Below are 24,923 nucleotides of genomic sequence, written 5' to 3' on the forward strand. Positions count from 1 at the left end.
CCCAGTTCAATTCCTGGGTTGGGAATATCCCCTGGAGAAGGGATGGGTTAGCCACTCCAGTATTCTTGGCCTCCCTTGTGGCTCAATTGGTAAAGAATTTTAAATAGTAAAGTAACATGTTAAATAAAACTAATTATTATTTTTGAATTTTAAAATCTGTTCTGTTTTGGGAGGGGTATAAACTAGAATTCTGCCAAACTTTTGCTTATATATACTATCTTGTAACATGCTTTCTTGAGATATTTTTGTGTTCAAGAGATGAAGATTCTTACAGATGTGATGCTGGGGACTGTGAAAGTGAAAGTCACTCAGTCGTGTCTGACTCTTTGAGACCCTGGACTATACAGTCCATGGAATTCTCCAGGCCAGAATACTGGAGAGGGTAGCCTTTCCCTTCTCCAGGGATCTTCCCAACGCAGGAATTGAACCCAGGTCTCCCGCATTGCAGGCAGATTCTTTACCAGCTGAGCCACAGGGGAAGCCCACTGGGAACTGTAAGGAGAATCCGCCTGCAATGCGGGAACCCTGGGTTCAGTCCCTGGGTTGGGAAGATCCCCTGGGGGAGGGAGAGGCTACCCACTCCAGTATTCTATCCTGGAGAATTCCATGGACTATAACTAGGGGGTCACAAAGAGTCAGACACAACCGAGCAACTTTCACTTTCTCCAGAGGATCTTTCCAACAAAGTGATCAAACCCAGGTCTCCCGCATTGCAGGCAGATTCTTTGCTGTCTGAGCCACCATTTACATCTTTATAATATTATGTCTTAATATGTATTTCTATATTTGTTTGGTACTTTAAAAATGTCCCTCAGTAAAGTACTGTAGTCTTCCTCATAGGTTTAGCACATTCCCTGTTAAATTTGTCTACAGTTATATTTTAGTAGACACAGCTGTGTCTGACTCTTTGTGACCGCATGGACTGTAGCCCACCAGGCTCCCCTGTTCATGGGATTCTCCAGGCAAGAATACTGGAGTGGGTTGCCAAGTACTCCTCCACAGTATCTTCCCAACCCAGGGATCGAACCCAGGTCTCCTGCATTGCAGGCAGATTCTTTACTGTCTGAGTCACCAGGAAAGCCCATATTTTAGTTTGTATAACTAAAGTCTTGCCGCACTTGTGTCCGATGCAGATTTGCAATTTTACATTTGTTAATGATGGTTATTTGACTGTCTCCTCCACTAAACTTCAAGCTCTCTGAGGGCAAAGCCCATGTCTGTTTTTGTCACACTGAATTGCCAGCACTTGGCACAGTATCAGGCATACAGTAGGTGCCACAAAATGCTATTCTGAAAGAATTAATGGTATCACTCAGCGTCTGCTTCTTATGTTCTAGAGAACTATAGCGCTTCTTGGCTTTCCAGGGCTTTTGGTCTGTTGTTCGGTGTTTCTGTCCCCCGCCCCGCCCCCCTGCTCTTACTGAAAATCAGTAAGGTTTTCAGGAGGGATGAAAAGCAGACTCTGCTGCAGTCCCCTATTTAAACCAAAAGTCTGTCCTTCTAACAAGTCTGTACAATTTATGCAATGTATTTCCACAGGCTATTTTTTGACATGAGCTGTTCCTTAAAATGCCATCTGTAATTTTTTTCCCCTCAGGCTTATATTCAGAAAGTAGAGACAGTTGATATGGTTGAACTGGGACAAAGACTGGTGGATTCTAAAAACTGCCTCACCTTCCTCATTGAGTGTACCAACTTTTCCCCAGCTGACATTAGACTAAATAATAATGTCTTCCAGTGGTATGGAAGAATGGAAGAAATTTTTGATGAACATAGGAAAATCATTAAGGATAAAACAGAACAATATCAAGAAGGTCTTAAGGTAGGCATCGTGGATATTTTAAATTATTTTCGTTTTCTGGAAATATTTAGCTTCCTACATAGCACTGTCAACTCCTCTATTTCACAGTTCACATATCTTAGCTCTCTCTTCCCATTAATCTTAGTAGAAGATAGTCCACATATTGGATATATGTGGCATCATTTCTTGATTTTTTGAGGGAGTAAACTTTTTAATACATTGTCCACAAATGACCATTAATAAAAATGTCATCTTACACAGTTTATAGTACTCTCTTGAGTTTACTTTTGTTAAGGCCAAAGCTCCCTTGGTGAGGTATGCCTTCACACTGTGTAATCACCAGGTTGCCTAAGTACTCCATCAATTCTAATGTTCGGTAATTTGAAAGTTTTGTGCCTGTCCTACGAACAAGATGGTTTGTGATTTGCGCTATCTGTCCAGCCTCATCTCCTGCGTCTTCCCACTCCTTGCTCTTGTCTCTTCAGTAACCCTGAGCAACTTCTGGTACCCGCTCTCCTATACCTCTCATCTCTAGCCCACACTCTCCATTTCTTCCTCTTCTTCTTTTTAACGTTTATCAGTCACTTGCTTGCGCTGGGTCCTCATTGCCGCACAGGCTTCTCTTTAGTTGCCGTTCACAAGCCCCTCGCTGTGGTGGCCTCTTGCTGCAGCGCACAGACGCCGCGATGCCCTGGCTTTGGCCGTTGTGCACACGGGCTCTGGACCACAGGCTCCGTAGCTGTGGCACGTGGCCTGAGTCGCTCTGTAGCATGTGGGAGCTCCCCAGTCAGGGATCGAACCCGTGATTCCTGCACTCGCAGGCAGATGCTCATCCCGCTGGTCACCGGGGAAGCCCTGCCCTCTCCGTTTCATCTGGAGTGCCCACCGTCCCCCACACAGGCCTGTCTGTCCTCACAGTCTTTGGCTGCCAGAGAAGCGCTTTCCGTCAGACCTCCGTGCTTCTGCTCCTCTGCTCCCGTGATAGTTCTCACACACCTCCATGGGGCTGAGCACATTATTATTTTCAGGTTTTCTCCCCACTAGCTGGTCACCTCTTTGATAGCAGGACTTTTTTTTTTTTTTACATTTTCTCTATTTTTTTAACCCTATTGGCTAGCACAGTGCCTGACACACAGAAATGCCGTGAGCATCTCATAGCTATGATCTGAATAAATGACACCGTATTTTCAGTCTCATTTTGCAGATGAAGAGATTTAGGTTCCCAGTGAAGGTGAGCAGACTTGTTTCAAGTCAGCCAGTAGAGCTGCTCTTTGACAGCAAGCCTGGCCTCTGTCTGCCACACTAGAGCAGATACAATTAATTGACAGAATATGTTCGGAGCATAAATTAGAGACTTAAAAATTTCTTAATCCTTCATTTTAAACTGTAAGTGTATGTTTAAGTATTTCTTTCTGTTTTACATTTAGACCATTTCACAATTTTTTAAAACCTGTAGAAAATATCATGTATATTAGATGCTTATGCTACATACAATATAATAGATTCTTAGGAACTCACTGGGTGACCCAGAATTATCTATACTTCATGGTAATGTATACCATTCTATAAACTATACTTCACGTTAATGAATTTTTCTTCTCATTTTCCTTCTCTCACTGGGCCAGAGCAATAAATTGCCCAGGAAACTAAGGAGGACAGAAATCAACCTAGATAATCTATGAAATATAAAATTATTTTTAATAACCTAGATTTGAGTTTTGACTGTTTTATTAAGAGCTGTTTAAGAACCATTTAATTTGGAATGTCTTTCCAATGACAATTTTGTAAGAAACCTCTCATTAAAAAAAACACACACATTTGTTTTATACTAAAAGGGTTTAGTTTTTAGGCTTTTAAATCTGTATATATTTTTCTTTATTTCCTGTGAAGTGAACTCATGGGATAAGAAAAATAAACTCAGAATGCTTTGTTTTAGCATTACTAATTGAATCTGAATATTAGAATGCAAATAAAGAAATTCACTTTTTTCCAGTTAGTAACAGTGCTGCAGTTACCTTTATAGGTCTTTAAAAAATGGGAGTTCTCTCAGTCCCATACTTGATTATCATGAGATTTTTTTCAAGTGAATATATATTTCATTAGCATACTAAAGAATACCATTGTTTATCACATTCTTATACATTTTATTAGTTAGAATTTCTTACATTGATGATAGAGGGGTAAACGTTCTCTGATTTATGAGTTATAGGAATCTTAACCCATTAGTTTTAAATCCAGACTTAAAAATTCTACATGTTTTGGATCCCAGTTATCTTCACGTCCCTGAGATTCTCCAGGCAAGAACACTGGAGTGGGTTGCCATTTCCTTCTCCAATGTATGAAAGTGAAAAGTGAAAGTGACTTAGCAGCAGCGTCCCTTTCTTTATATTTTGCCAGTGATGAAATGTAATAATTCTGATAACTCTTATAAATTCCAAAACTTTCTCTTGATACTTAGGGGTTTTTACTCTTAAAAATAGTAACAAAAAATTGTTTTTTATTAGTTACGGTGTGAACGGTTTGTGGAGGAATTGGAAAGTTATGCTAAACAGTCAGAAGAATTTTACTCATTTGGAGATCTTCAGGATGTACAACGGTACCTGAAAAAGGCTCAGACACTGAATGGAAAGTTGGATTTAGCAGCAGACAAGGTATAATTTTAAAATTCTTAGTAGGATGAATTAGTTCAACAGAAAGAGCATTTGACTTTGTATTGGGTATTCACCTTTAAGAAATGGATTCAAAGAGTTTAACAACATTTAATTAGAGATTAACATATATGGCACAAATAGATCTTATAGACGTGCTTCAGGGAGGAGCAGCATTGCTGTTTTCTGTTGGTAGTGATAACATTTTAGGGGCCTTCCTTTTTTATTTTAAAGATAGAGTTGTATGTCCATCTGCTTTTTAAGTTTTATTTTGTGTCACTTGATCATTTACATTATGGGATAGCACCTGGTTACTGTTTAGATTTCCCACCTTCATGGAAGCCAGCTTAGATTTCAAGGCTGTGTTTTAATGGTCCATTGTTTTTTCCCGTCAAGCCAACTTTGTTTTTGCAATACCACTATCTGAGAAACCAACGTTCTCATTAGAAGCTGGGTGGGGGAAAGCCATACTCTTTGCCATGTAAGATGTTTGAAATTTTTAATTATATTTTTTATAAAAAGGGGAAATGGAAAAATGGGCGTCTGTGGTGGTTCAGTGGTAAAGAACCTGTCTGCCAATGCAGGAGAGGCGGGTTCAATCCCTGAGTTGGGAAGATCCCCTGGAGCAGGAAATGGCAAGCCATTCCAGTATTCTTTCCTGGGAAATCCCATGGGCAGAGAGGCCTGGTGGTCTACAGCCCATGGGGTTGCAGAAGAATCAGACACAACTTAGCAACTGAACAACAACAACAAAATATGAAAACAGACCATATTATGATTCTCTAACATTCCTAATATATTGCAAGATTTTGATATTTTAGTTCAGGTAATTAAAGAGTTTATAATAATCTCAGATGTGTAAATACATGTTGAGAAAAGAGAAATTGTATTTTTTTTTAAATTGATGCCACTGAAATTTTAAGTAACCTGTATAATTTGCATATCTAGCTCACTCTTTTCAATTCGGTAGATTACTCCTGATATACCCCCCACATCCTTACAACTTCACTGCTTTACTAAGAGGAGATTAATGCTTTCTTTGCATCTCTTATCCTACTTACCTTTAAGACCCAGCTCCAGTTGCAACTTCTCTACAGGAGCGTCTATGATTGTGCTATTTCAGAAGGCTCTTTTGTCTTTGAGTGATAGCATTTTAAAAAATATACTATTCAATTTATATTAAATGGCTACTGTTTTAAGGCCGTTCTTCTGTTGCTTATTTAGTAAGTAACTGGTATTTAACTCCTCAACTGGATTACTAACTCCTTGAAATTGGTACTTTGCAATATACTTTTTTTCTATTTTCCATAGTACCTAACACAATACCATGTGTTTAAAAGTATTTAAATTCTTATTAATTAATACAAGAAGCTATATCCTCAGTATATCCGGATGGGCAGAGACTTCTTTATATGTATAAATTTACTATTTTAACTAACTTAAGAAGTCATTGTTCTCTGGAAACTGTAATAAAAAAGAAATAGGAACAACAAAAATGAACAAACAAAATACATAGGAAAAAGAGAGTATTATTTTCCAGGTATGGCCTAATTTAAGTTTACCTTCAGCGTTTGATGAGAGATTTTGGGGGGGTCACAATGGATATATTTTTAAAACTTAATTTTGAATATCATTCCCTTTCAGAATAGTGTGTTTAATATTTGTCTTTCCAGATTGAGCAGTTTAATGCTGAAGAAGAGGCATTTGGTTGGCTACCATCAATATATCCTCAGCGTAAAAAAATCCAAGATGGTTTGAACCCTTATCTCCGTCTCTATGAAACTGCTGTAGAATTTAGCACCAAATATAGAGCATGGACAGAAGGACCATATAACAAGGTGAATCCAGACCAAGTGGAAACAGATGTTGGAAATTACTGGAGAGGACTCTATAAGCTGGAGAAAACCTTTCACGATTCTCCCAATGCATTGGCAATGACCAAAAAAGTAAGAGCAAAGGTGGAAGATTTCAAGCAGCACATTCCTCTCATTCAAGTGATCTGCAATCCTGGTTTGCGCCCCAGGCACTGGGAGGCCATGTCCAACATCGTTGGTTACCCGCTGCAGCCAGCAGATGATTCCACTGTCTTCTCTTTCTTAGATATGAATCTGGAGCCATATTTAGATAGGTTTGAGGGTATTAGTGAAGCAGCTAGCAAAGAATATTCTCTTGAAAAGGCCATGGAGAAGATGATTAATGAATGGGACGCAATGGAATTTGTCATTCTTCCTTATAGAGAAACTGGGACATCTATTTTGTCATCAGTTGATGAAATTCAAATGTTGTTGGATGACCACATTATTAAGACACAAACTATGCGAGGATCTCCCTTCATTAAGCCTTACGAAAAGCAAATGAGGTAACGTGATATTTCTATGACAGTGTTTATAGTATGTTATCAAAAGTATCACTCATATATAATATACAGTTCTTTTTGAAAATTGAGTCTGCACTTTATAGTTAATATTTTAAATAGTACATTGGAAGGAATATTAACTTTTATTTCTTTTAGAAGAGTCTTGATACTTTTGCTATCATCTATATCCAGAGCAAAGGTAGTAGACAGTGTCCAGATATTCTTTTTTATTGCCCACAGTCTGATCTTATATATTAGATGCTCAAAAATAATCTTGTGCCTATGAACATAGTTTATAGAATATATAAACAATAAATTGAAGATATTATGTATTTTTCCAAATAGACTAATTAGTTTGTCGTAGATGACCCTTATCCTGTCATTTTTTTTCAGTTTTTATAATCTGTATTAAGCAGTTTATATTTTACCCTAAAAAAGAGTAAATTCAAATCAGACTGCCATCTTCATTGTGAATTTACATGGCAAGGGAAAGCTATCTGCTTGGCGATATCAGCCTCTGGTTATGAGTACATTATCCTAATCCTGAGCTTGCCCAGCTATTGGTGTTGGCTCAGTCTCTGATTGCTCTGCCTTCTGCCCAGCTTGCTCCAATGTGCTCATCAAGAGTAATTTTTGAACTTCTCTGAAAGTGGCACATCTAGATTCTATTTTTAAGAATTATGCATGAGCTCATTAGCTGGTGAGAAATTTTCTGCATTAGCAGGGATTAGATAGAGAGAGGGGGAAGAGCACCAGAAGGAAGCAGAGGCATTCATTTCCTTGTGTGAAAGACAAATTTGTTGATGAACATGGAAAGGAAAGGCATTTTTAAAAGACATTTTAAAATGTGTGGTGACTTTTTGAACTCCTACATACATTTCTTGGTGTTTACAATCTAAAATTATAGATCACCACTTATAAATGATGAGTAACATATTAATCTACACATAAAGCCATCCCATATCTAAGTTTTGTTGCCTTTAACCAATTATTCTTCTTTATGGGTATGTTATCTCATAGCATAGTGATTACAACTGTCTAGGTTCAAGTCTGGCTCTTTTGTTCATTAGCTTGATGCTTACCTCTATATACCTTAATATCCCTACTTGTAAATAAATATTACATTCTGGACCCTGCCTCTGAAGGTTGTTGTGAGGATAGAGCAAAAACACACGAAGACTTTAGAAGTGTGATTGTAAAATTGTTAGTTTATGCTGTAATTATAATATTTATTCTTAAGGAAATTTAGTCATTTTTTTCTCTGTATTTATATAAATGAACCAATAATTCATTTTAATTAAAAAATGCCACACTAATATATGGAGTCACAAAGAGTCAGACATTACTTAGCAACTGAACAGAACAGAATATACTTATGATTGTGTAGGTTTTTCTTTAAATGCCTGTTGTATCTGATCAATTGGAATGTTTTCTCTTGGAAAGATAGCCATTATGGGCCCAAATTTAAAAAAAAAAATGAAAAAACAAAATGTTAAATGAATCTTGGATGTAATTACCTTTCCTGAGAAGAAGTTCAGAGTGCCTTTGATTGAGAATACCATTACTATCTCCAAAATGTCATTCTCAACTCATAACTCTTTGGCATGGAATTGGATTGCAGAAAGGATTTATTGAGATGACATGTATAGAAACCAACCCGTTTGTAGAGAGGTGCATCTGTATTAGCATAAATGTTGGTGCTAGTGATTTATCTTTGGTTGTCGGTAGATGAATGGAAACTGGCAAAACGACATTGCGTGCTCTGTTAGCAGTCTAGTTGTGAGCTGTACCGTGGGAGGCGTCTCCTGACTCTGTTGACAAGGACCGTGTCTGCCCCACAGGGACTGGGAGGGCAAGCTGCTGCTGCTCCAGGAGATCCTGGACGAGTGGCTCAAGGTCCAAGCCACGTGGCTGTATCTGGAGCCCATCTTCAGCTCTCCAGACATCATGTCTCAGATGCCTGAGGAGGGGAGGCGATTCTCAACTGTGGACAAAACGTGGAGAGACATAATGAAAAGTGTCCTACAGGTAGGTAAAAATCTGGGAGAACATGAGTATTTTGTTGAAGTAACTTTTTTTTTTTTTCAAAGCAATCCAAGTAAGCCATTGTCTTTCCTCCACATATCTAATATCCCACATTAGATGCTCTGGTAGAAAGACAGCAACGCGTACCCGGCATGGGATGTCCTGTCTGTTCTCTGCCTCGCATATTACGGCTGCACCACCTTTGAAGTGCTCTGCGGTGGGAAAAAAAAGCAGCATGCCAACCACTCAATCAAGACGTTTCTCTGTAGGGACCTAAAAAAAAAAGAGCTGCAAAGATATTTATATGTCTAAAGAGCCCAATAAATACAAACAAAATGCAGTCTATCAATCAAGCAACACACAGATACAGTGAAGAACTTATACTTTGAGGGAATTTAATAAAAACCAGTAACACTCAAGAAAGTATGGTTTATGTTCAGTTCAGAAGACATGCCTGCAAGGCATAGTTTGTGTGTTAGTGGATGTTAAGATTAAAATAGGAGAAATATTAGTTATTATATCATTACATGAATGTGAACTTCTCTATTGGTGTTTTGATCAAATATTGATACAAGTTTATCATAAAATAGGGAGAGGATTATCTTAAATTTTTTTCTACCCTAAAATGGAAATATGTTTATTTTTATTATTGAACATTTAAAATTGTGACTATCATCCTAAATGTTGATAATATTGTATCAGTGACAACTATATCATTTGATAGGAAAATATCCTATAAGATGGACATGGGTCTGTTTATTTAATAAGTTTACTTCATTTTATGTAATAATACTTGGAACAAAACATTGTATAAACCAAACTTTTATAGAATTAATCCCATTGGAATTCCATATTTAAAGAACCTGCTGATGAGTTACATTTTTCTTTTTTTTTATTCATTTCTATTAATTTGCTTTGTAAATTTAGCTTCTCCTTTTATATATTGTTTCCTTACAACATGGAAAAATCCTTGTAACATGTATATGTTTTTGTTTGGAAGAGGATGATGTTGCCCCCCATTTTTGTTGCCTCCCCCAAAAGAATAAAGCAGATGCTTGTATTCTCCTAGTTAATATAATTTTAAAAGTTAAAAAAAATTTTTTTTTGGCATTTGATCAAGAGAAGTCAGTTGTGTCAGACTTTTTGCGACCCCATGGACTGTAGCCTACCAGTCTCCTCTGTCCATGGTATTTTCCAGGCAAGAGTACTGGAGTGGGTTGCCATTTCTTTCTCCAGGGATCCCGACCCAGGGATCAAACCCAGGTCTCCTGCATTGCAGGCAGACGCTTTACCGGCTGAGCCACCAGGGAATCCAAATCAGGCATTTCATCAAAATGCTCTTCAAAATTCATATTGCTAAGAAAATTTAATAGTTCAATGACTTGAAAGAGCGGCTATACTGAGACTAGTAATAATGGAGACAGACTTTTAATTTTATAAAACTGCTGAATTAAAAACATATTAACAAAAAAGCATTACTTACTCTCATTCCCAAATAAGCAGTTTTCTTTGGATGACACTTCATTTACTTTTACTATAAGATTTGATTATCTTCCTCAACTGGCTTTACATTTTCTTTTTTTCAGTATGTTAGCATCAGGACAGCTTTTGTCTATACTCTCCAAAACCTTACAAATAAACCTAAGTCCATATTCTCTTAGGAAGGCTAATGAGGATGATCTGTACCATCCAGAGGTCACTGGATTAAGTGCTTGGTACAAAAAGTCATCACTTTTGGCCTTAGGGGTTTCTAAATGTTTTTTAGAACTATGCCAAGAGAAAAGGCTCAGAGGTTAAAAACAGAATGTAAATGATATTGTTAATATAAATGGCTTGATTGAGGTTGTTTTGATTCCTTAAGGCATAAACATGAAATAATTTTATGTTTTGGTATCTTCTCCCAACTACACTTGGCCAAAGGCTGTTTCTCACTGGGAAAGACTCTCCTACTGAAAGTTCAGTGTAATTCCAGAATTTTCCAGCCACTTTCGGTTAGGATAATTTTGCCTATGAAGACTGAGCTGTACCTACTTGAGAACCTCGGTCTCTTGTTATATTTAGAGCTCTTCTCTTCCACACAGTCAGGTCCGCCTGAGGCTCCTCTGGAGTATGTGAGTGGGGACTGTGCTCTCCGGCTCTGCCTTTCTCATTCCGGTGCTGATCAGCGGGTACTGGGACAGGGAGGAGGTCGGGATGAGGTAAGGGGAGGGGCAGAAAGCAGAAAGCGGAAGGGAAATAAAGAAAGGGAGAAAGAAAGTTCACTGATGTAACGGATCCAGCCAGATTATCTGCTCTTTTTGTTGGTGGTCATAATTTGGATGACCTCCTGTCTCTGATGCCCACGCACTGGGCCTTTACTCTTGGTCATCACAACTAGTCTAGCTTTTTGACCAACTACGGACAGGTGAAGTCCACAGATTACCTGGTTGTGCACAGGTGAAGACCCGGACAAGTTCTGGTTGCCAAGAGACTCTATCTTGAGCATCTTCCCTAGGTTTTGTCTTCCTCGGCTTCATCTTCACACTGATGAATGATGGCTTTTGCAACGTTCTTCTTAAATATATCTTTCGCCCCATGCTACAGCAGTATTTGTAGCCCTTAATTTCACCTGGGGTCTGCAGCACCTGGGATCCATCTTCTCTACCTCTTAGTAACCTTGAGCACACGGCCCTTGCCTCTCTGGTCATCCCACCACACCACCTTCTCAGAGCCTTTTTTTGTCCTGATAGCACTGGGGCAGGTCAGCAGACTGGTGATAGCACAGACTTCTGGATGAAGACATTAGCCTTCTGCCTTTACATCCACTTGAAAAGTTTTCTAGGGGCTCTCTGAGAAGAGACAATGTGGGAACTAAGATGGGAACAATGAATTGCCTATCATTTGGAGTTGAAAGAAGTGGATGATCTTTTGCATTTATCCAAATTTGACTTTTGATCCACATGGATCTTTTTTATTGCCTGAGTTCAGTTCAGTCTCTCAGGTGTGTCTGACTTTTTGCGGCCCCTTTCATACAAGGCAGAAAAAGGCACTCTTGAATTTCTCCCCAAACTTTTTCCTTTTATAATCTAACCCCATCTCAATAAATATGAAAACTACTCTTCCTGTTTTTCAGGCCAAAAGCTTAAGAGTCATTATTTTTCTTTTTCCTTTTACTGTCATAAATATCACTTGGCACCAAGTATCTCTCCAGTTTCTAGGGAGCTGGAAAGCTAAAAATTATGTCTTCCAGACTCCTTAAGTTTCTGGAAATGAATTTGACTTTGACGGTGAGGTACACTCATCGGGATTTGGAAGGCATACAGCAGCCATCTTCTTGCCATTTCAGCTATTTTTGCTGTCAAAAAATGTCACTTTTCTTTTCTTTTCTTCAGTGTCTGGTCGCCAGTTTGATAGGTACTTAAAGGTGACGATGATGGTGTCTTCCCGACCTCCACTCTGATCCTAGAACCGCAGTCACGGCGGTGTGTTTTTGAATGCAGTCGTTCCCCTGGCGGTGTCCTGTTCTTCCTGGGGCAGAGATAACAACCCTTCCGGAAGATCAGTTCTGCAGGGTTCTCGGAGTTTTTCTGGAAAACCAGACTGGAGTGTGCTCCCCTAGACCTTCTAGTGATTTTTTAATCACTTAATTCCCTATGTTAAATTTCTTTTTTGCCTAATTACCTAGAAAGACCGTGCACTGAATTCTGAATACAGGTATCACAACCTCAAAGTTGAGATCTAGGATTGTCTACCTGACCCACGTGGGCTCTAGGGTGGTTAAAATCTAGTTAGCATCTGAAAATGGAACACTGGTGGTACCTAGCAGGCAGTGCAAAATTCCCTTACTCAAATTATGCTACTGGTCTCCTGAAGTGAAGAGTCTGTTTTACAGGCAATGCTTTGGTGGACCAAGTGGCTGCTGGAACAGGTCGATACAGAACAAACTTGAAATACAAGAGATGTGAGATGGGCTGAATTTTTTCTAAAACCCTTGGAAAACTAAAGAAATGGTCTAATTAAAGGCTTAAATTCTCTGCTCAAGATATGGTCAGAGGATTAAAATGCTTCTATGATTGCCCTCAGAGAGCCTCTTAATTCTCATAGCTACAGTTCTGACATAGCCAAAAATGACAGTCTGATCCAGCAGGTTGCCAAATTACAATGTAATTTAATTCACAGCCTTGCCAGATCTGTTCTGTGAACGATAATTTCCTTATTGGGAAAGAGTGGGATGGTGAGAACTGGGAACTGGGGATATTTGAGGAAATTTGATCAACTCTGGTTGCCCTGACTCTCACACTGAGAGCTTCCCTTGCCGGAAGCCTTTTCAGAAGTCTAAGGAATGTGGGAGGTATTGTATTGTAATAGTGCTTGTCTGGGGAGAACCAAAGTTAGATGCAGTCTAATGGATTGATGTGACTGCACTTACCAGACATTCATGTTTCAATGAGCTCGTCACGGAGATGTGAGTCATTCTCTTTACTTACTTATTTCTGCCAAAACCTGCCTCAATAAGATTTAAACAAAGACTGGTTTACAGATTTCTGCAGAATATGCTTGCATTATTCAGAAGCAAAAATTACAACACCCTCCCCACCTTAGGGGATTGACTCAAAGCGTAGTAGGAAGGGAATCCTTTTTAGAGGGTACAACTTCAACTAATATTAGTTGTTTGAGTTTTTTTTTGACCTTGCCTATAGAGATGGTCAGAAGTGTGGATCTACATTGATCATAGTCAGTAGTAAACAGTTTGGCTATATGATCAAGGACTTAGAAGAAACAAGATTGAAAGATTGGTAATAAGGAGATCTATCAGGAATCACAGAATAGACTAGAATATGAGTATATTTGTGCTCCATGTAAATGTTTAATAAAAGGTAGTGCTGCCAAAGGAGGCACTTAATATAGTTGACCAGTTGATCTATTCGTGAATGTCAACCAGCATATGCCAGTTGTATGCACAGTGAGCTGTGAAATGGAAAAATCACATAATATATTGTCCAAACTGCAGAACTTCAGAAAGTTAGAGCAATTAATAAATAAGCCGGGACAGCAAGCATAAGCCAGAACTCTCCTCATCAAACTGGGAATATGTGGTCACCCAGGCTACAAGCAAAGAAGTCATAATGGCAGAGATGGAAATTATGGAAGGATTTGTCATCAGGGGCTGTCCCTTACCCAACACTGCGGAGCGTCCAAGCTGTCAACATGAGAAACGAACAAAATGCCTCTGACATGTGATCACACCTGAAGGGACCAGGCAGCCATTTAGAAGGAATTAAATACAGTGCACCTGTTTCAGAATAGAAGAGATCAGTGGTTTGTCTACCCCAGACCAACACTGTCATCCATTGACTTACTGAATGACTTATTGCCACAGTTTGCATGCAATACTGCTTCTGCTATGGAATTCACATTACAAAGGAAATGAGGCAATTGACTGATACTCTTTAAGATTTACAGATACTAATGTGAAGACTGACCTTATAAAAAGTGGAATGTCTCATGTTGAAGACTCAGTTACTATATGAGCAGGAAGAAAATAGTTTGTGAGTTTGGCATGCAGTTCTAGAGGATACATAGTCCATATTCTCAACCAGCTCCAAATAGCTTCTCCCACAGGCACAGTTCATGGGTCTGGGAATTAAGGAGTGAAGAGGATGTTGACTTTTCATACCAGTTCACCCAATAAACAACTCACAACAGTTCTGCTTCCCAACTTTTGGTGTTGGGAAGTATCTTAGTATCCAGGGGAGAAATGCTTCTGTATGGGACATAGCGGTAGCTTCATTGAGCAGGAACTTCTTGATTTACTCACTTTACACTTTCACCTCTCTGTCCTTCTAATTCTCCACCGTACTTACTCTATTCTAGCCACGCTAGCTGTCTTTTTTGAATCACACATGCCAAACACACTCCACCTTTGCACCTACTGGACCTCGTTCTTCCAAATATCTGCAGAGCTGATCAGTGTCTTTGCTTCCTGGAGTCTTTTCTCAACTATTGCCTTTATAAAGAGGCTCACACTGAGCTCCGTGTTTAAATTGAAACCTGCCTGTGCCTTTTCTGGCCATCCTGATGCCCCCTTTTCTTGTTTGCAACATTCATCACCTTCTAATTGACTATATGATGTATGAATTATTTTGTTATTTATCACCTGTCTCCTCTTGGAGGCTGGGGTCTTCGCTTTGTTCACAGTTATGGCCGAAGCACTAGAAACAGTGTCAGGCATGTAGCAGGCTCTCCAAAAATATGTGTCCAGAGTGAATGAATAATTAAATTGAGATTGATCCTTGAATTATTGCTAGTTCTAAGAATTCTGAGTTCATTCTGAAAAACCTTCTCTAAAAATTCAGTGTTAGATATCTCCTGAGTCCTAAGAGCAGGAGTAATCCTAGAAACGTCCTGCATCTTGAAAGGATTTCTATTTTTGGTGAGGTCGAAGGATCTGAAAGTTGTCAGGGAGCATAAAGGTCTACTTGGTGAATCCATGTTTCCTTTCTAATACTTAATAGGTTTAGTGAAGATCTGACCAGTTTTCTGTTGTCCAGGGGTTTCTGATTAGGAAGTTTATGCTTCTGGAAGTTTAGTGAACTGGCTTGAGCTTAATTCCATTAAGTGTACTTTCAATGCAGCTTCTTATGGCAGCAGTAATTAGAATGCCCTCTATATACCCCCAATTAAAGTTTCGGGCAGTGATACCATCGGCATTTTGTTTAGAAATGTAAATTAGCCAGTAACTTGTCATTTGAGCTGATGAGAGTGGTGATACTTGGGAAGCAAAACAAGACACCCAAAATTTGTAAAATTATCCTTTAACCAAAAAATATGGTAGTTAATAATTTATTTTCCTCTCCAGAAGATAAAAAGTAATTAAAGTGTCAAAGGAGTTGCACTTAGTTTCACATTTCTGGTAGCTTCCTGTTTTAATATCTTACTGTTCTATCTTGAGAGCATTAGCTAATGTTGGTACAGTAGGAAAACTTCAAAGCTTTCTTTTGTTGGTATAAAAAGACTTCTTTGAGTCTCTTTGTGTTTCTGTGAACTGAACTCATCCTCATTCACTCAGTCAGTCAACAGATATTTATGGAATGCTTACTGTGTACCCGAATTTTGTGGCAGTGCCAGTGTGGAACTTAAAGCCAGCTTCCTTTTACTGCGATAATTATCTTACCAGAAGGAAGACAGTTTATGAAATGTCCGTTTTAGCTCCTTTAAATCGATAGCATGATATAAGTGACTTACTCCACCCATTCCCCCAGGGTGGTGTCTGTTTGTTTCTCTTCAAGAGACATTTATAGAAGGTGAAATGGAAAGGGTAATTTCAAGTGTATGTGTGTTCTAGGCAGCAGACTAGGTGCTTCCAATATTTTATCTAATTTGATCCTCATAACAGCTTTGAGAGACGGCTTTTATCGCCATTTTAAAGATAAAGAGACGGAGGCTCCGGTTAAATGGTCCAAGGTCACACAGGTAATCAAAAGGATGTTGGTTAGGAACAAGGCTGTGCTTTCCTTCATCTCATGCAGCTTCTATTGTGTTTACCTTCTCATGGAAAGAGAGTTCCTAGTCAGGATAATGATTACTTGTCTATATTTTTTTCTTAAGACCGTATACCAAGGTACGTAGATTATCACGTATATTCATTCAGAACTAGCATATTTGGTTCAGAGTCATTAAGCTGATCTAGATTAATAGGTTTGACCTCAGGAATTCAATAAAGTTTTTTTGTTGCTCAAATGCTAAGTGTCCCCAGAAGTATTTCTTTTATAATTATAATATTTAGGGAAAGAAAGATGAACTGTTGTTTTAAATAACTGAATTTTTTAACTTTCAAATCTCAGATCTAAAATAGCAAATTGTGGTATATTCTTTGGCTGAAAATAAAACATTGTTAATTTGTGAAAGGAATTTTTCCCATTTATTAACATCTTTTTTTCTTCCCAGCAAAGAAAAACATACTTCTCCAGAAGGTGGCACTCTAAGAACATCATTTTAATTTTTAATCTAAGTACAAGAGTACTACTCCAATACTTTTTTTTAATGAACTGCACATTAAATTATGACCTGAGTCTCTGTCATGCTGACTTTTCTGTGCATTTTAAAATGTTTATTTGAAGTATAAAACTCTTAGGAAATATAATAAAATGCCTTTAGAAAATTGCGCCACTTTAAAGATAAGTGAATTGTATGTGTTGCATATTTCATATGAACCTGTTCTACTGAAAAAACAGGTTTTAATGATAATTATTTTGTTCTTTGATTAAATTGCTGTATTCCCATTATATTGTTATATTTTAAAACAAAGCAGAAAATTATCTTTCTTTCCAGTCACATTGAAAGTCTATTGACAAAAACATTTTCCTGCAGTGGAATCAAATTTCTATATGAAACAATTTACAGTTGAAATTTTTGATTCATCTTTCAGTGAATACCAAACTCACTTTGGCTAAGTACCAAAAATTAGTTAGTTAATCTTGAAATTCTACTTAACTTTTAACAATATTCCCTTGATTTAATTTCATGTAAATTTTCTAAATATACCAGTATATTCTCATGAGGTTTATTTGGTCTGGTGATGAAAATCTATAATACGTTTTGATACCTTTTTCTCACACCTTTGAGCCTATTTAGTAAAGAATTCTTCTTTTTTTGTCATTGGTGTCAGTGGTGGACACTGGATTTGGGATTGTAAAACCAGGACTAGACCTGGATGATATCAATTGTGTGTTAAGGAAAAATAAAAAGAATTTTATTTTGACTCTACCTAGACTGTGCTTTAAAATATATATTTCTAAAGATTTTCTATAAGACTGGTGGTTACTGGTGTGGGTATTTTAAGAAATCAATAAACTACTTTCTTAAAATATCAGTTCTTAAGACCAACTTTTGGTTATAATTCTTATTTTGAATCCCATAGTGTTAAAGAAAGCTTTATAAAGTACTTGGTTGTCTTTGAGTCACTTTAAAGCAAACAGTGACACTTTCAAGTGCTAGAATGTTCAGAAATCTATGCCTTGAAAGTAGAACAGTTTTAATCCCCAGAGAGTTCAGGAAGAATGCACCTTGAACTTGTTTTTCAGCGAGCAGAGTATTATAATGCAGGTCCAAAGGTAGTTCTTTGCAATGTAAGATCTTTATTGAAAGCGCCTTCTTCCCTACTCCCAAATGCTTATTTTTACTACACTTATAAAACAGGATATGTATTATTTTATTATTGGTAACAATATTCAAAATATTCAAAATAATAATAATGACATATTTTTAGAGTACTTTCCCTTAAAGAACAAAAGGCAAACATATCTCATATTAATTTGTTTCCTCCTGTCCTTCTCGTGAGTTCAGATAATATTTTCTTCCCCTGCCCTTCTCTCTCATTGTCTATCTCTCACAACTCAGAATGAGAAATTGTGGCCAACATCACTGAGGATCCAGTTAACGTGGCTTTTATGTAATTAAAGAGGCTGGTTAGATCTAGACCATGCAAGAGCACTTTAAAAAAAAGTATTCACTTTAAAATTTGTGTAACCTTTGTTATATTAAAACCATGCAATCTCAAATATAATATGAAGTTAGTATCTAGTATTTCTGAGTTGTAAATTTTCTTTTACTTTTAGGATAAACATGTTCTGTCAGTTGTAACTATTGACAGGATGCTGGAGAGGCTGAAAAAATCTAATGAGCTTTTGGAACTCATTCTTAAAGGACTTAATGAATATTTGGAAAAGAAACGTCTCTTCTTCCCCAGATTCTTTTTCTTGTCTAATGATGAACTTCTTGAGATCCTATCTGAGACTAAAGATCCCACTAGGTAAGTAAGATATATCAATATTACTATATATATCATGATGCATACATCATACACGGCTAAGTTGATCTGCTTAAATTTTATTTTCAGAATGATGCAGAACTTGTATATGATTGTTGTTGTTGTGTTATAGTCGCTCCGTTGTGTCCGACTCTTTGCGACCCCATGGACTGTAACCCTCCAGGCTCCTCTGTCCATGGGATTCTCCAGGCAAGAATACTGGAGTGGGTTGCCATTTCCTTCTCCAGTTATATATAATTATGTTTATGTAATAACTTAAGACTGTTGTAAATCAACATAAGAAATACCATTGAATGATATTTTTCTAAATGTGGGGTGGGTTGCTCTTTTTATCATGTAATTTCTTACAGATTTTTCAGAACACATCACTGTTCTGCATCCCATGCAGAATAAAAGTCAGTGCCTCTCAGTGCCTTGCAGTCTCTCACCAGATACTACACCATGATCCTTCCTATTCATCCCCCACTTGTTTTCTTCTTGTTTATTCTGCTACAGTCCTTGCAATTCTCCCATAGAAGAGTCAGCCTCCTCCCTAAGCATATTGTTCTCTTGGCCTAGGATCTTCCTCACCCAAATATTCACAAGACTTCTTTTGTTGTTATTCAGTCTCTAAGTCATGTCCAACTCTTTGTGACCCTGTGGACTGCAGCACGCCAGGCTTCCCTGTCCTTCACTATCTTCCGGAGCTTGCTCCAACTCATGCCCATTGAGTCAGTGATGCCATCCAACAATCTTATCCTCTGTCATCCCCTTCTCCTCCTGCCTTCAATCTTTCCCAGCATCAGGGTCTTTTCAAATGAGTTGGCTATTTGCATCAGGTGACCAAAGGTTTGGAGCTTCAGCTTCAGCCACAATCCTTGCAATGAATATTCTGGATTGATTTCATTTAGGCTTGACTGGTTGCATCTCCTTGCTGTCCAAGGGACTCTCAAGAGTCTTCTCCAGTACCACAGTTTGAAAGCATCAGTTCTTCAGTGCTCAGCCTTCTTTATGGTCCAGCTCTCACATCTGTACATGACTACTGGAAAAACCATAGCTTTGACTATACAGACCTGTGTCGGCAAAATGAGTCTCTGCTTTTAAATACACTGTCTAGGTTTGTCATAGCTTTTCTTCCAAGGAGCAAGCATCTTTTACTTTCATGGCTCAGTCATCATCTGCTGTTATTTTGGAGACCAAGAAAATAAAATCTGCCCCTGTTTCCATTTTCTTCCCCATCTATTTGCCATGAAGTGATGGGATTGGATGTCATGATCTTAGTTTTCTGAATGTTGACTTTTAAGCTAGCTTTTTTCATTCTCGCCTCCACCTTCATCAAGAGGCTCTTTAGTTCCTCTTCACTTTCTGCCATTAGAATGATATCATCTGCATATCTGAGGTTATTGATATTTCTCCCGGCATTCTTGATTCCAGCTCGTGTTTCATCCAGTCTGGCATTTCTCATGATGTGCTCTGCAAAGCCGGCTTAAACACCCGCCGCTCAGGAGGGCCTTCCCTGGTCACTGGATTGCAGCCCCTTCCAGCACCCCCTAATCGCCTTTCCTGATTATCTTCTCTGCCTTTTTTTTTTTTTTTCAGCACGCTTTTTTTTGTCACCTGGCTTACTCTATAATGTGCTCATTTGCTTACTGTTCGATTTCCTCCAGCAGAACATAAGCTCCATAAATGGCTGAGGTTTTATACCTTTTTCTCCCTACAGCTGATTCTTGATTCCTTAGAAGGGTGTCTGGTATATATCAGACAGTGATTAGGTATTTGTTACAGTCCTTAGTTTTGTGTCTTATGCTTTCAGAGTAAGAGATAAGTAATCTAAAACATGCCAGAAATGAGGAATTTAGTCAGTTCCATCTATATTACAGTGTGTAGACCAAAGTTGGGCACCTTCCAAGTAGTTGATTTATTTGAAGTTCTAATCCTGTTGTGTAATTTGCAAGCAGTCTCTGAAGATCCCAGTTGAAATATCAATATACTTTGGTGCATTTGAAGATTCTTCAGATGAGTGTTTTATCTGTTGGTCAAGGCTGATTTGGTCCTTATATTACTTTTAATGTCTTTCAATTCTTTGTGCTGGAAACAAAGCCTCATGTAGCTCTTATAATAGTTGTAATTTTATAGGTCTTTTGTGATTATTCAATTAATGATGACCTCCCAGTTACTCATGTATGTATATTCCATATGTATGTTTTTTTTTCCCCCTTCAACACTTCATCTGCAGCATCTAGCAGGGGCCTCACACATAATGCACATTTATGAATTTTGAATAAAGTTTGGAATACACAGAACATTGATATTTAGGGAATTCTTATATTTGGTTAATTCTTTTAAACATTCTTTTTTCTGACAGAGTGCAGCCTCACTTGAAGAAATGTTTTGAAGGAATTGCAAAGGTGGAATTTACAGAAAGTTTGGACATTACTCACATGAAGAGTAGTGAGGGAGAGGTGGTGGAACTCGTAGACACCATTTCAACAGCCAAAGCCAGAGGTCAAGTGGAGAAGTGGTTGGTTGAGTTAGAGAGAGTTATGATTAAATCCATCCACAAGGTAGCTGGCTATATTTATTATTATTTCTAGTAAAGATGATAGAATGTTAATGTATTACTGATAAATGCACTGTTATTTAGACAAACTGAGTCATAAATTATCAATTCAGTTATAATAGATTGAAGGCGAAATGGTCTGTGGTACTGTTTTTGTAATGACTCACTTGAAAAGCAATGCATATTATAAAACACTTGGGTTTTAGTCTGGAGTCTGTCTCGTTTCTTGTGCTTTTGGTATTAGATACACTTTGATCTACATGGTCTCTCTCTAGTCTTGTCTAGGAATCACCTCTCTATAGTTTCAAATCAGTCTCTATGCTGCTTCCTTTTGTTCTGTGCATATGTAACATATCTACCAAAACGTTAGAAAAATCTTTAACAGTTACTTCACATCTCACATTAACACATTATCATCTCAATCATTTGTAATAATTTTTTTGTTACTAGAGAATTTTAAGTCATGGAGACAAATAGATATTAGTTGAGCAGTTAAATTCATTTTTTACCATAGTGTGAACTTATCATTCAAGTTCCTTACCAAGAATAAAAGTCATGATTCATCAGGGAAGCTTGAGAGCAAGAACTAGAAGGAAACATGGCATCAGGTCCTAATCAACACAGTTTTCACTAAGTTTTCAAATTCTATCATACATTATTGAAAAATTCACTGGAATCCAGGTATTAAATATACATCATGTACCTTAATGCCCCTTTCTCTCAAATATAATTTTAGTATCTGCTTGAATTTTATTTTTTCAATAGATGTAAAATCTTTTGGACAGTTTCCCATTTCTTCCTATTATGGACTAAATTATAATGAATGTCCTTATGATAGAAATGCCTTCTTTGAATTATTTGTTTTCTCATGATACCTTATATATATAGGATGACTGGATAAAAGAGAATGAGCTTCCATAGGTCTTGCTAAGTATTGACAAATAGTGTTTTCATTTATGTATCTATTAACAATTAAATGAATTCTACTTTGACCACTACTTAAATTGATTATATGGTTTATTAATTGATGTGTGCAGTGATAACTCATTATTTTAGACATATTTAATATTATTTCAACTAATCTTTTAATTTTGCAATGTATTCAGATAAAATATTTTGGCTGCCATTTCAGACCATTAAGTTGGGTGTAGGAAATATCTTTTCCAAATGTTCATGTGTAAGTTGGTGGGAAAATGCAAGTAAATGCAATATAAAATACTACAGATAGGAGACATGTGTTACTGTGTTGTGCTGTATGTTATTTGCATGCTTGAAAGGCATGTCTGCCTAAAGTAAGTGAATTTTGTTTCATTTGTAAATGATAAAATATCATGTTCTTGGCACCTTTGCCTCTTATCTCATTGTGTTATCATGGGTTTAATGTAGATTGCTACCACCAAAATATATGTAATTTTTATATATGGTATACACAGTTTTGTAATATATCTTATATATGATATCAGAACTTTCTATAATCATGTTTGTCCTCTTCCAACTATATAGAAATCTGTGAATTAGATTATATGCTTCTTTCTCGTTTTCGCCACAGAATCCTTCTAGAACACATATATAGTTCATCCTTGGCATTTCTCTACTGTTCCTTTTAGTCTTTCCAATGTTTCTCCATCTCTCCCTTTTCACCTGCCTTTTCTGTGGCTACTTCTGGCCTTTTATTAATACATTTTCTTTATTATCAATAGTCAGCATTGCCCTTCATTTCAATTCAGCTCTGTAAATATCCTAGCTAAACTATAGAAGTCCAGAAAGGTTCACCTATCCTTATATATTTCTCATAAAAATGTAATTTTGACAACCTTTTCAGAAATTCAAACATTGACGTGGCTATCACCTCCTAGACCTTGCTATTTTTGGTTGATATAATAAATTAGACTGATTGAAAAAGGGGATCTATGGATCCACTGAAAATATATGGAGCAAAGCACATGACTTAGACTTCCTTAATTTACAGCTCTCAGCCCTCTGTGAATGAAGTCAGTATCCACCCTGTCAGCATAGCCTTTAACATCAAGGGGAGCGAGATCTGGAAATAGGAAAAACTTAAGTGGAGTTATGTAGTTTGCCTAATGTGCATGTACACATGTGCACATGGCTCAGTGGGGATCTGATTAAATTCAAAGTAAGTAATTATCTGAATTTGAAGGACCTCATTTTGGATTTACTTGAACTTACGTTTTGTAATAAAATTGCTTTTGTTTTTCAGTCCAAAAGTATCTAGGACATCTTTGGCTGGTCAAAGAAATATTTCATATAATGTGGTTCATACAAATAGATTATATATCAGCAAAATAAAATGCTATATAGTATTTTTTTTTGCTCACAGGTGTATGAAAAAACTTTAGTCTACTCACATGATTTGAATATTCATAATTGGCTAAAATGTAAGAAGTAGAGCAGTACAAGTTAATCCATTTAGGAGTTAGCTCTTCATTGTTTAGCTTGTTCAAGTTAAGTGTGAAACTGTTTACCTTTAAGCATTTTCTTTTTCAATTAGGTAATTAAAGACGCGATTCTTGCCTATACACAAAATGAACGAATTAACTGGGTAAGAGAGTGGCCTGGACAAACAGTTCTCTGTGTATCCCAGACCTATTGGACATTAGAAGTACAAACATCTATTGCAAAAGGACAAGAGGTAAGTTTTTATTACCCCAAGGTTTTTCCGCATTTCTTTAATAGTGATTATTGCCAAAATACAATTATTCTAAAAAATTAAGACCATCCACCCAAAAGCCAAGGATACTGGAGCCTCAATCTTGTTATTATATACATTTTTATGCTTTCAGAAATAGTGATAGTAGGACAAAGAAACTTCCTAAACTTAGAAGGATTAGGAGGAATTACATAATATAATTCTGTCTTATGCCCTCAATGAAAGTACACTATGAGGTATGCTGTGGTAAGTTGCTTAGTCATATCTAACTCTTTGCGACCCTATGGACGGTAGCCCGCCAGGCTCCTCTGTCCATGGGATTCTCCAGGCAAGAATACTGGAGTGAGTTGCCATTTCCTCCTCCAGGGGATCTTCCAGACCCAGGAACTGAACCTGTGTCGCTTTCATCTCCTGCATTGGCAGGAGGGTTCTTTACCTCTAGTGCCACCTACGAAGCCCTGTGAAGACAAGATATTAATTGACTTGTTTTGACTATTTTTGTTTTTTTTTTTGTATTAATTTTTAGGTAATATTTTGAGTAAAGCTTTATTTTAATTATTCTAGAAGATATCTGAATTTACTATTATTAACTGAATTGCTATTATTAATTAAAAACAGAAACTGCATTCAGTGCAACATTCTTATCCTTAAAGTAGGATTTCAAGCAGATCAACTTTCACTTGACTGATGGGCCAATCAGAATCCAGCAATTGCAGATGTTGTTTAAAACCATGAGTTTTAAACATTTTTTACATGAAGTTTGGCATTGTAGTCTGTAAGGTATTGGTGAACACTGAGTGTTGGGTTTGAGAGTCTTGTATTCCTTGTAAGCACACAGATGTCATAGAGGAAGGAGCTGAGTAACACATGCTTAGTTGATTCCAACTTACCAACAAGTCACTTATTTCTCCTCTGGGGAAGAATAAAGATGTCAGGGCTTTTAGGGAAAGAGGTCTTACTTCATAGAAATCGGGGCTCGGGAGTGAGGGTTTCTCCTACTGCAGTAAGCCCTGGGATACTCCTGGACTCTTGGCTCTCTGTCTCCATGTGCATTTTTCTTTTTTCCCCAGTGGGT

The 24,923-nt window shown here is 37.4% G+C and overlaps 1 protein-coding gene across 1 annotated transcript in view; it reads left to right on the forward strand.

Moving 5' to 3' along the window:
* The window catches only part of DNAH7 (dynein axonemal heavy chain 7), a 249,362-nt gene that overhangs the window by 49,672 nt on the left and 174,767 nt on the right, over positions 1-24,923 (forward strand). The window contains exons 15-21 of the mRNA XM_061147985.1: positions 1,598-1,822; positions 4,306-4,452; positions 6,123-6,808; positions 8,647-8,833; positions 18,427-18,620; positions 20,983-21,181; positions 23,690-23,830. Of these exons, the coding sequence (XP_061003968.1) occupies positions 1,598-1,822; positions 4,306-4,452; positions 6,123-6,808; positions 8,647-8,833; positions 18,427-18,620; positions 20,983-21,181; positions 23,690-23,830 (1,779 nt within the window). The remainder of the gene's footprint in view (positions 1-1,597; positions 1,823-4,305; positions 4,453-6,122; positions 6,809-8,646; positions 8,834-18,426; positions 18,621-20,982; positions 21,182-23,689; positions 23,831-24,923) is intronic.

This window comes from Dama dama, chromosome 8, assembly GCF_033118175.1.
Source record: "Dama dama isolate Ldn47 chromosome 8, ASM3311817v1, whole genome shotgun sequence".
NCBI lineage: Eukaryota > Metazoa > Chordata > Mammalia > Artiodactyla > Cervidae > Dama > Dama dama.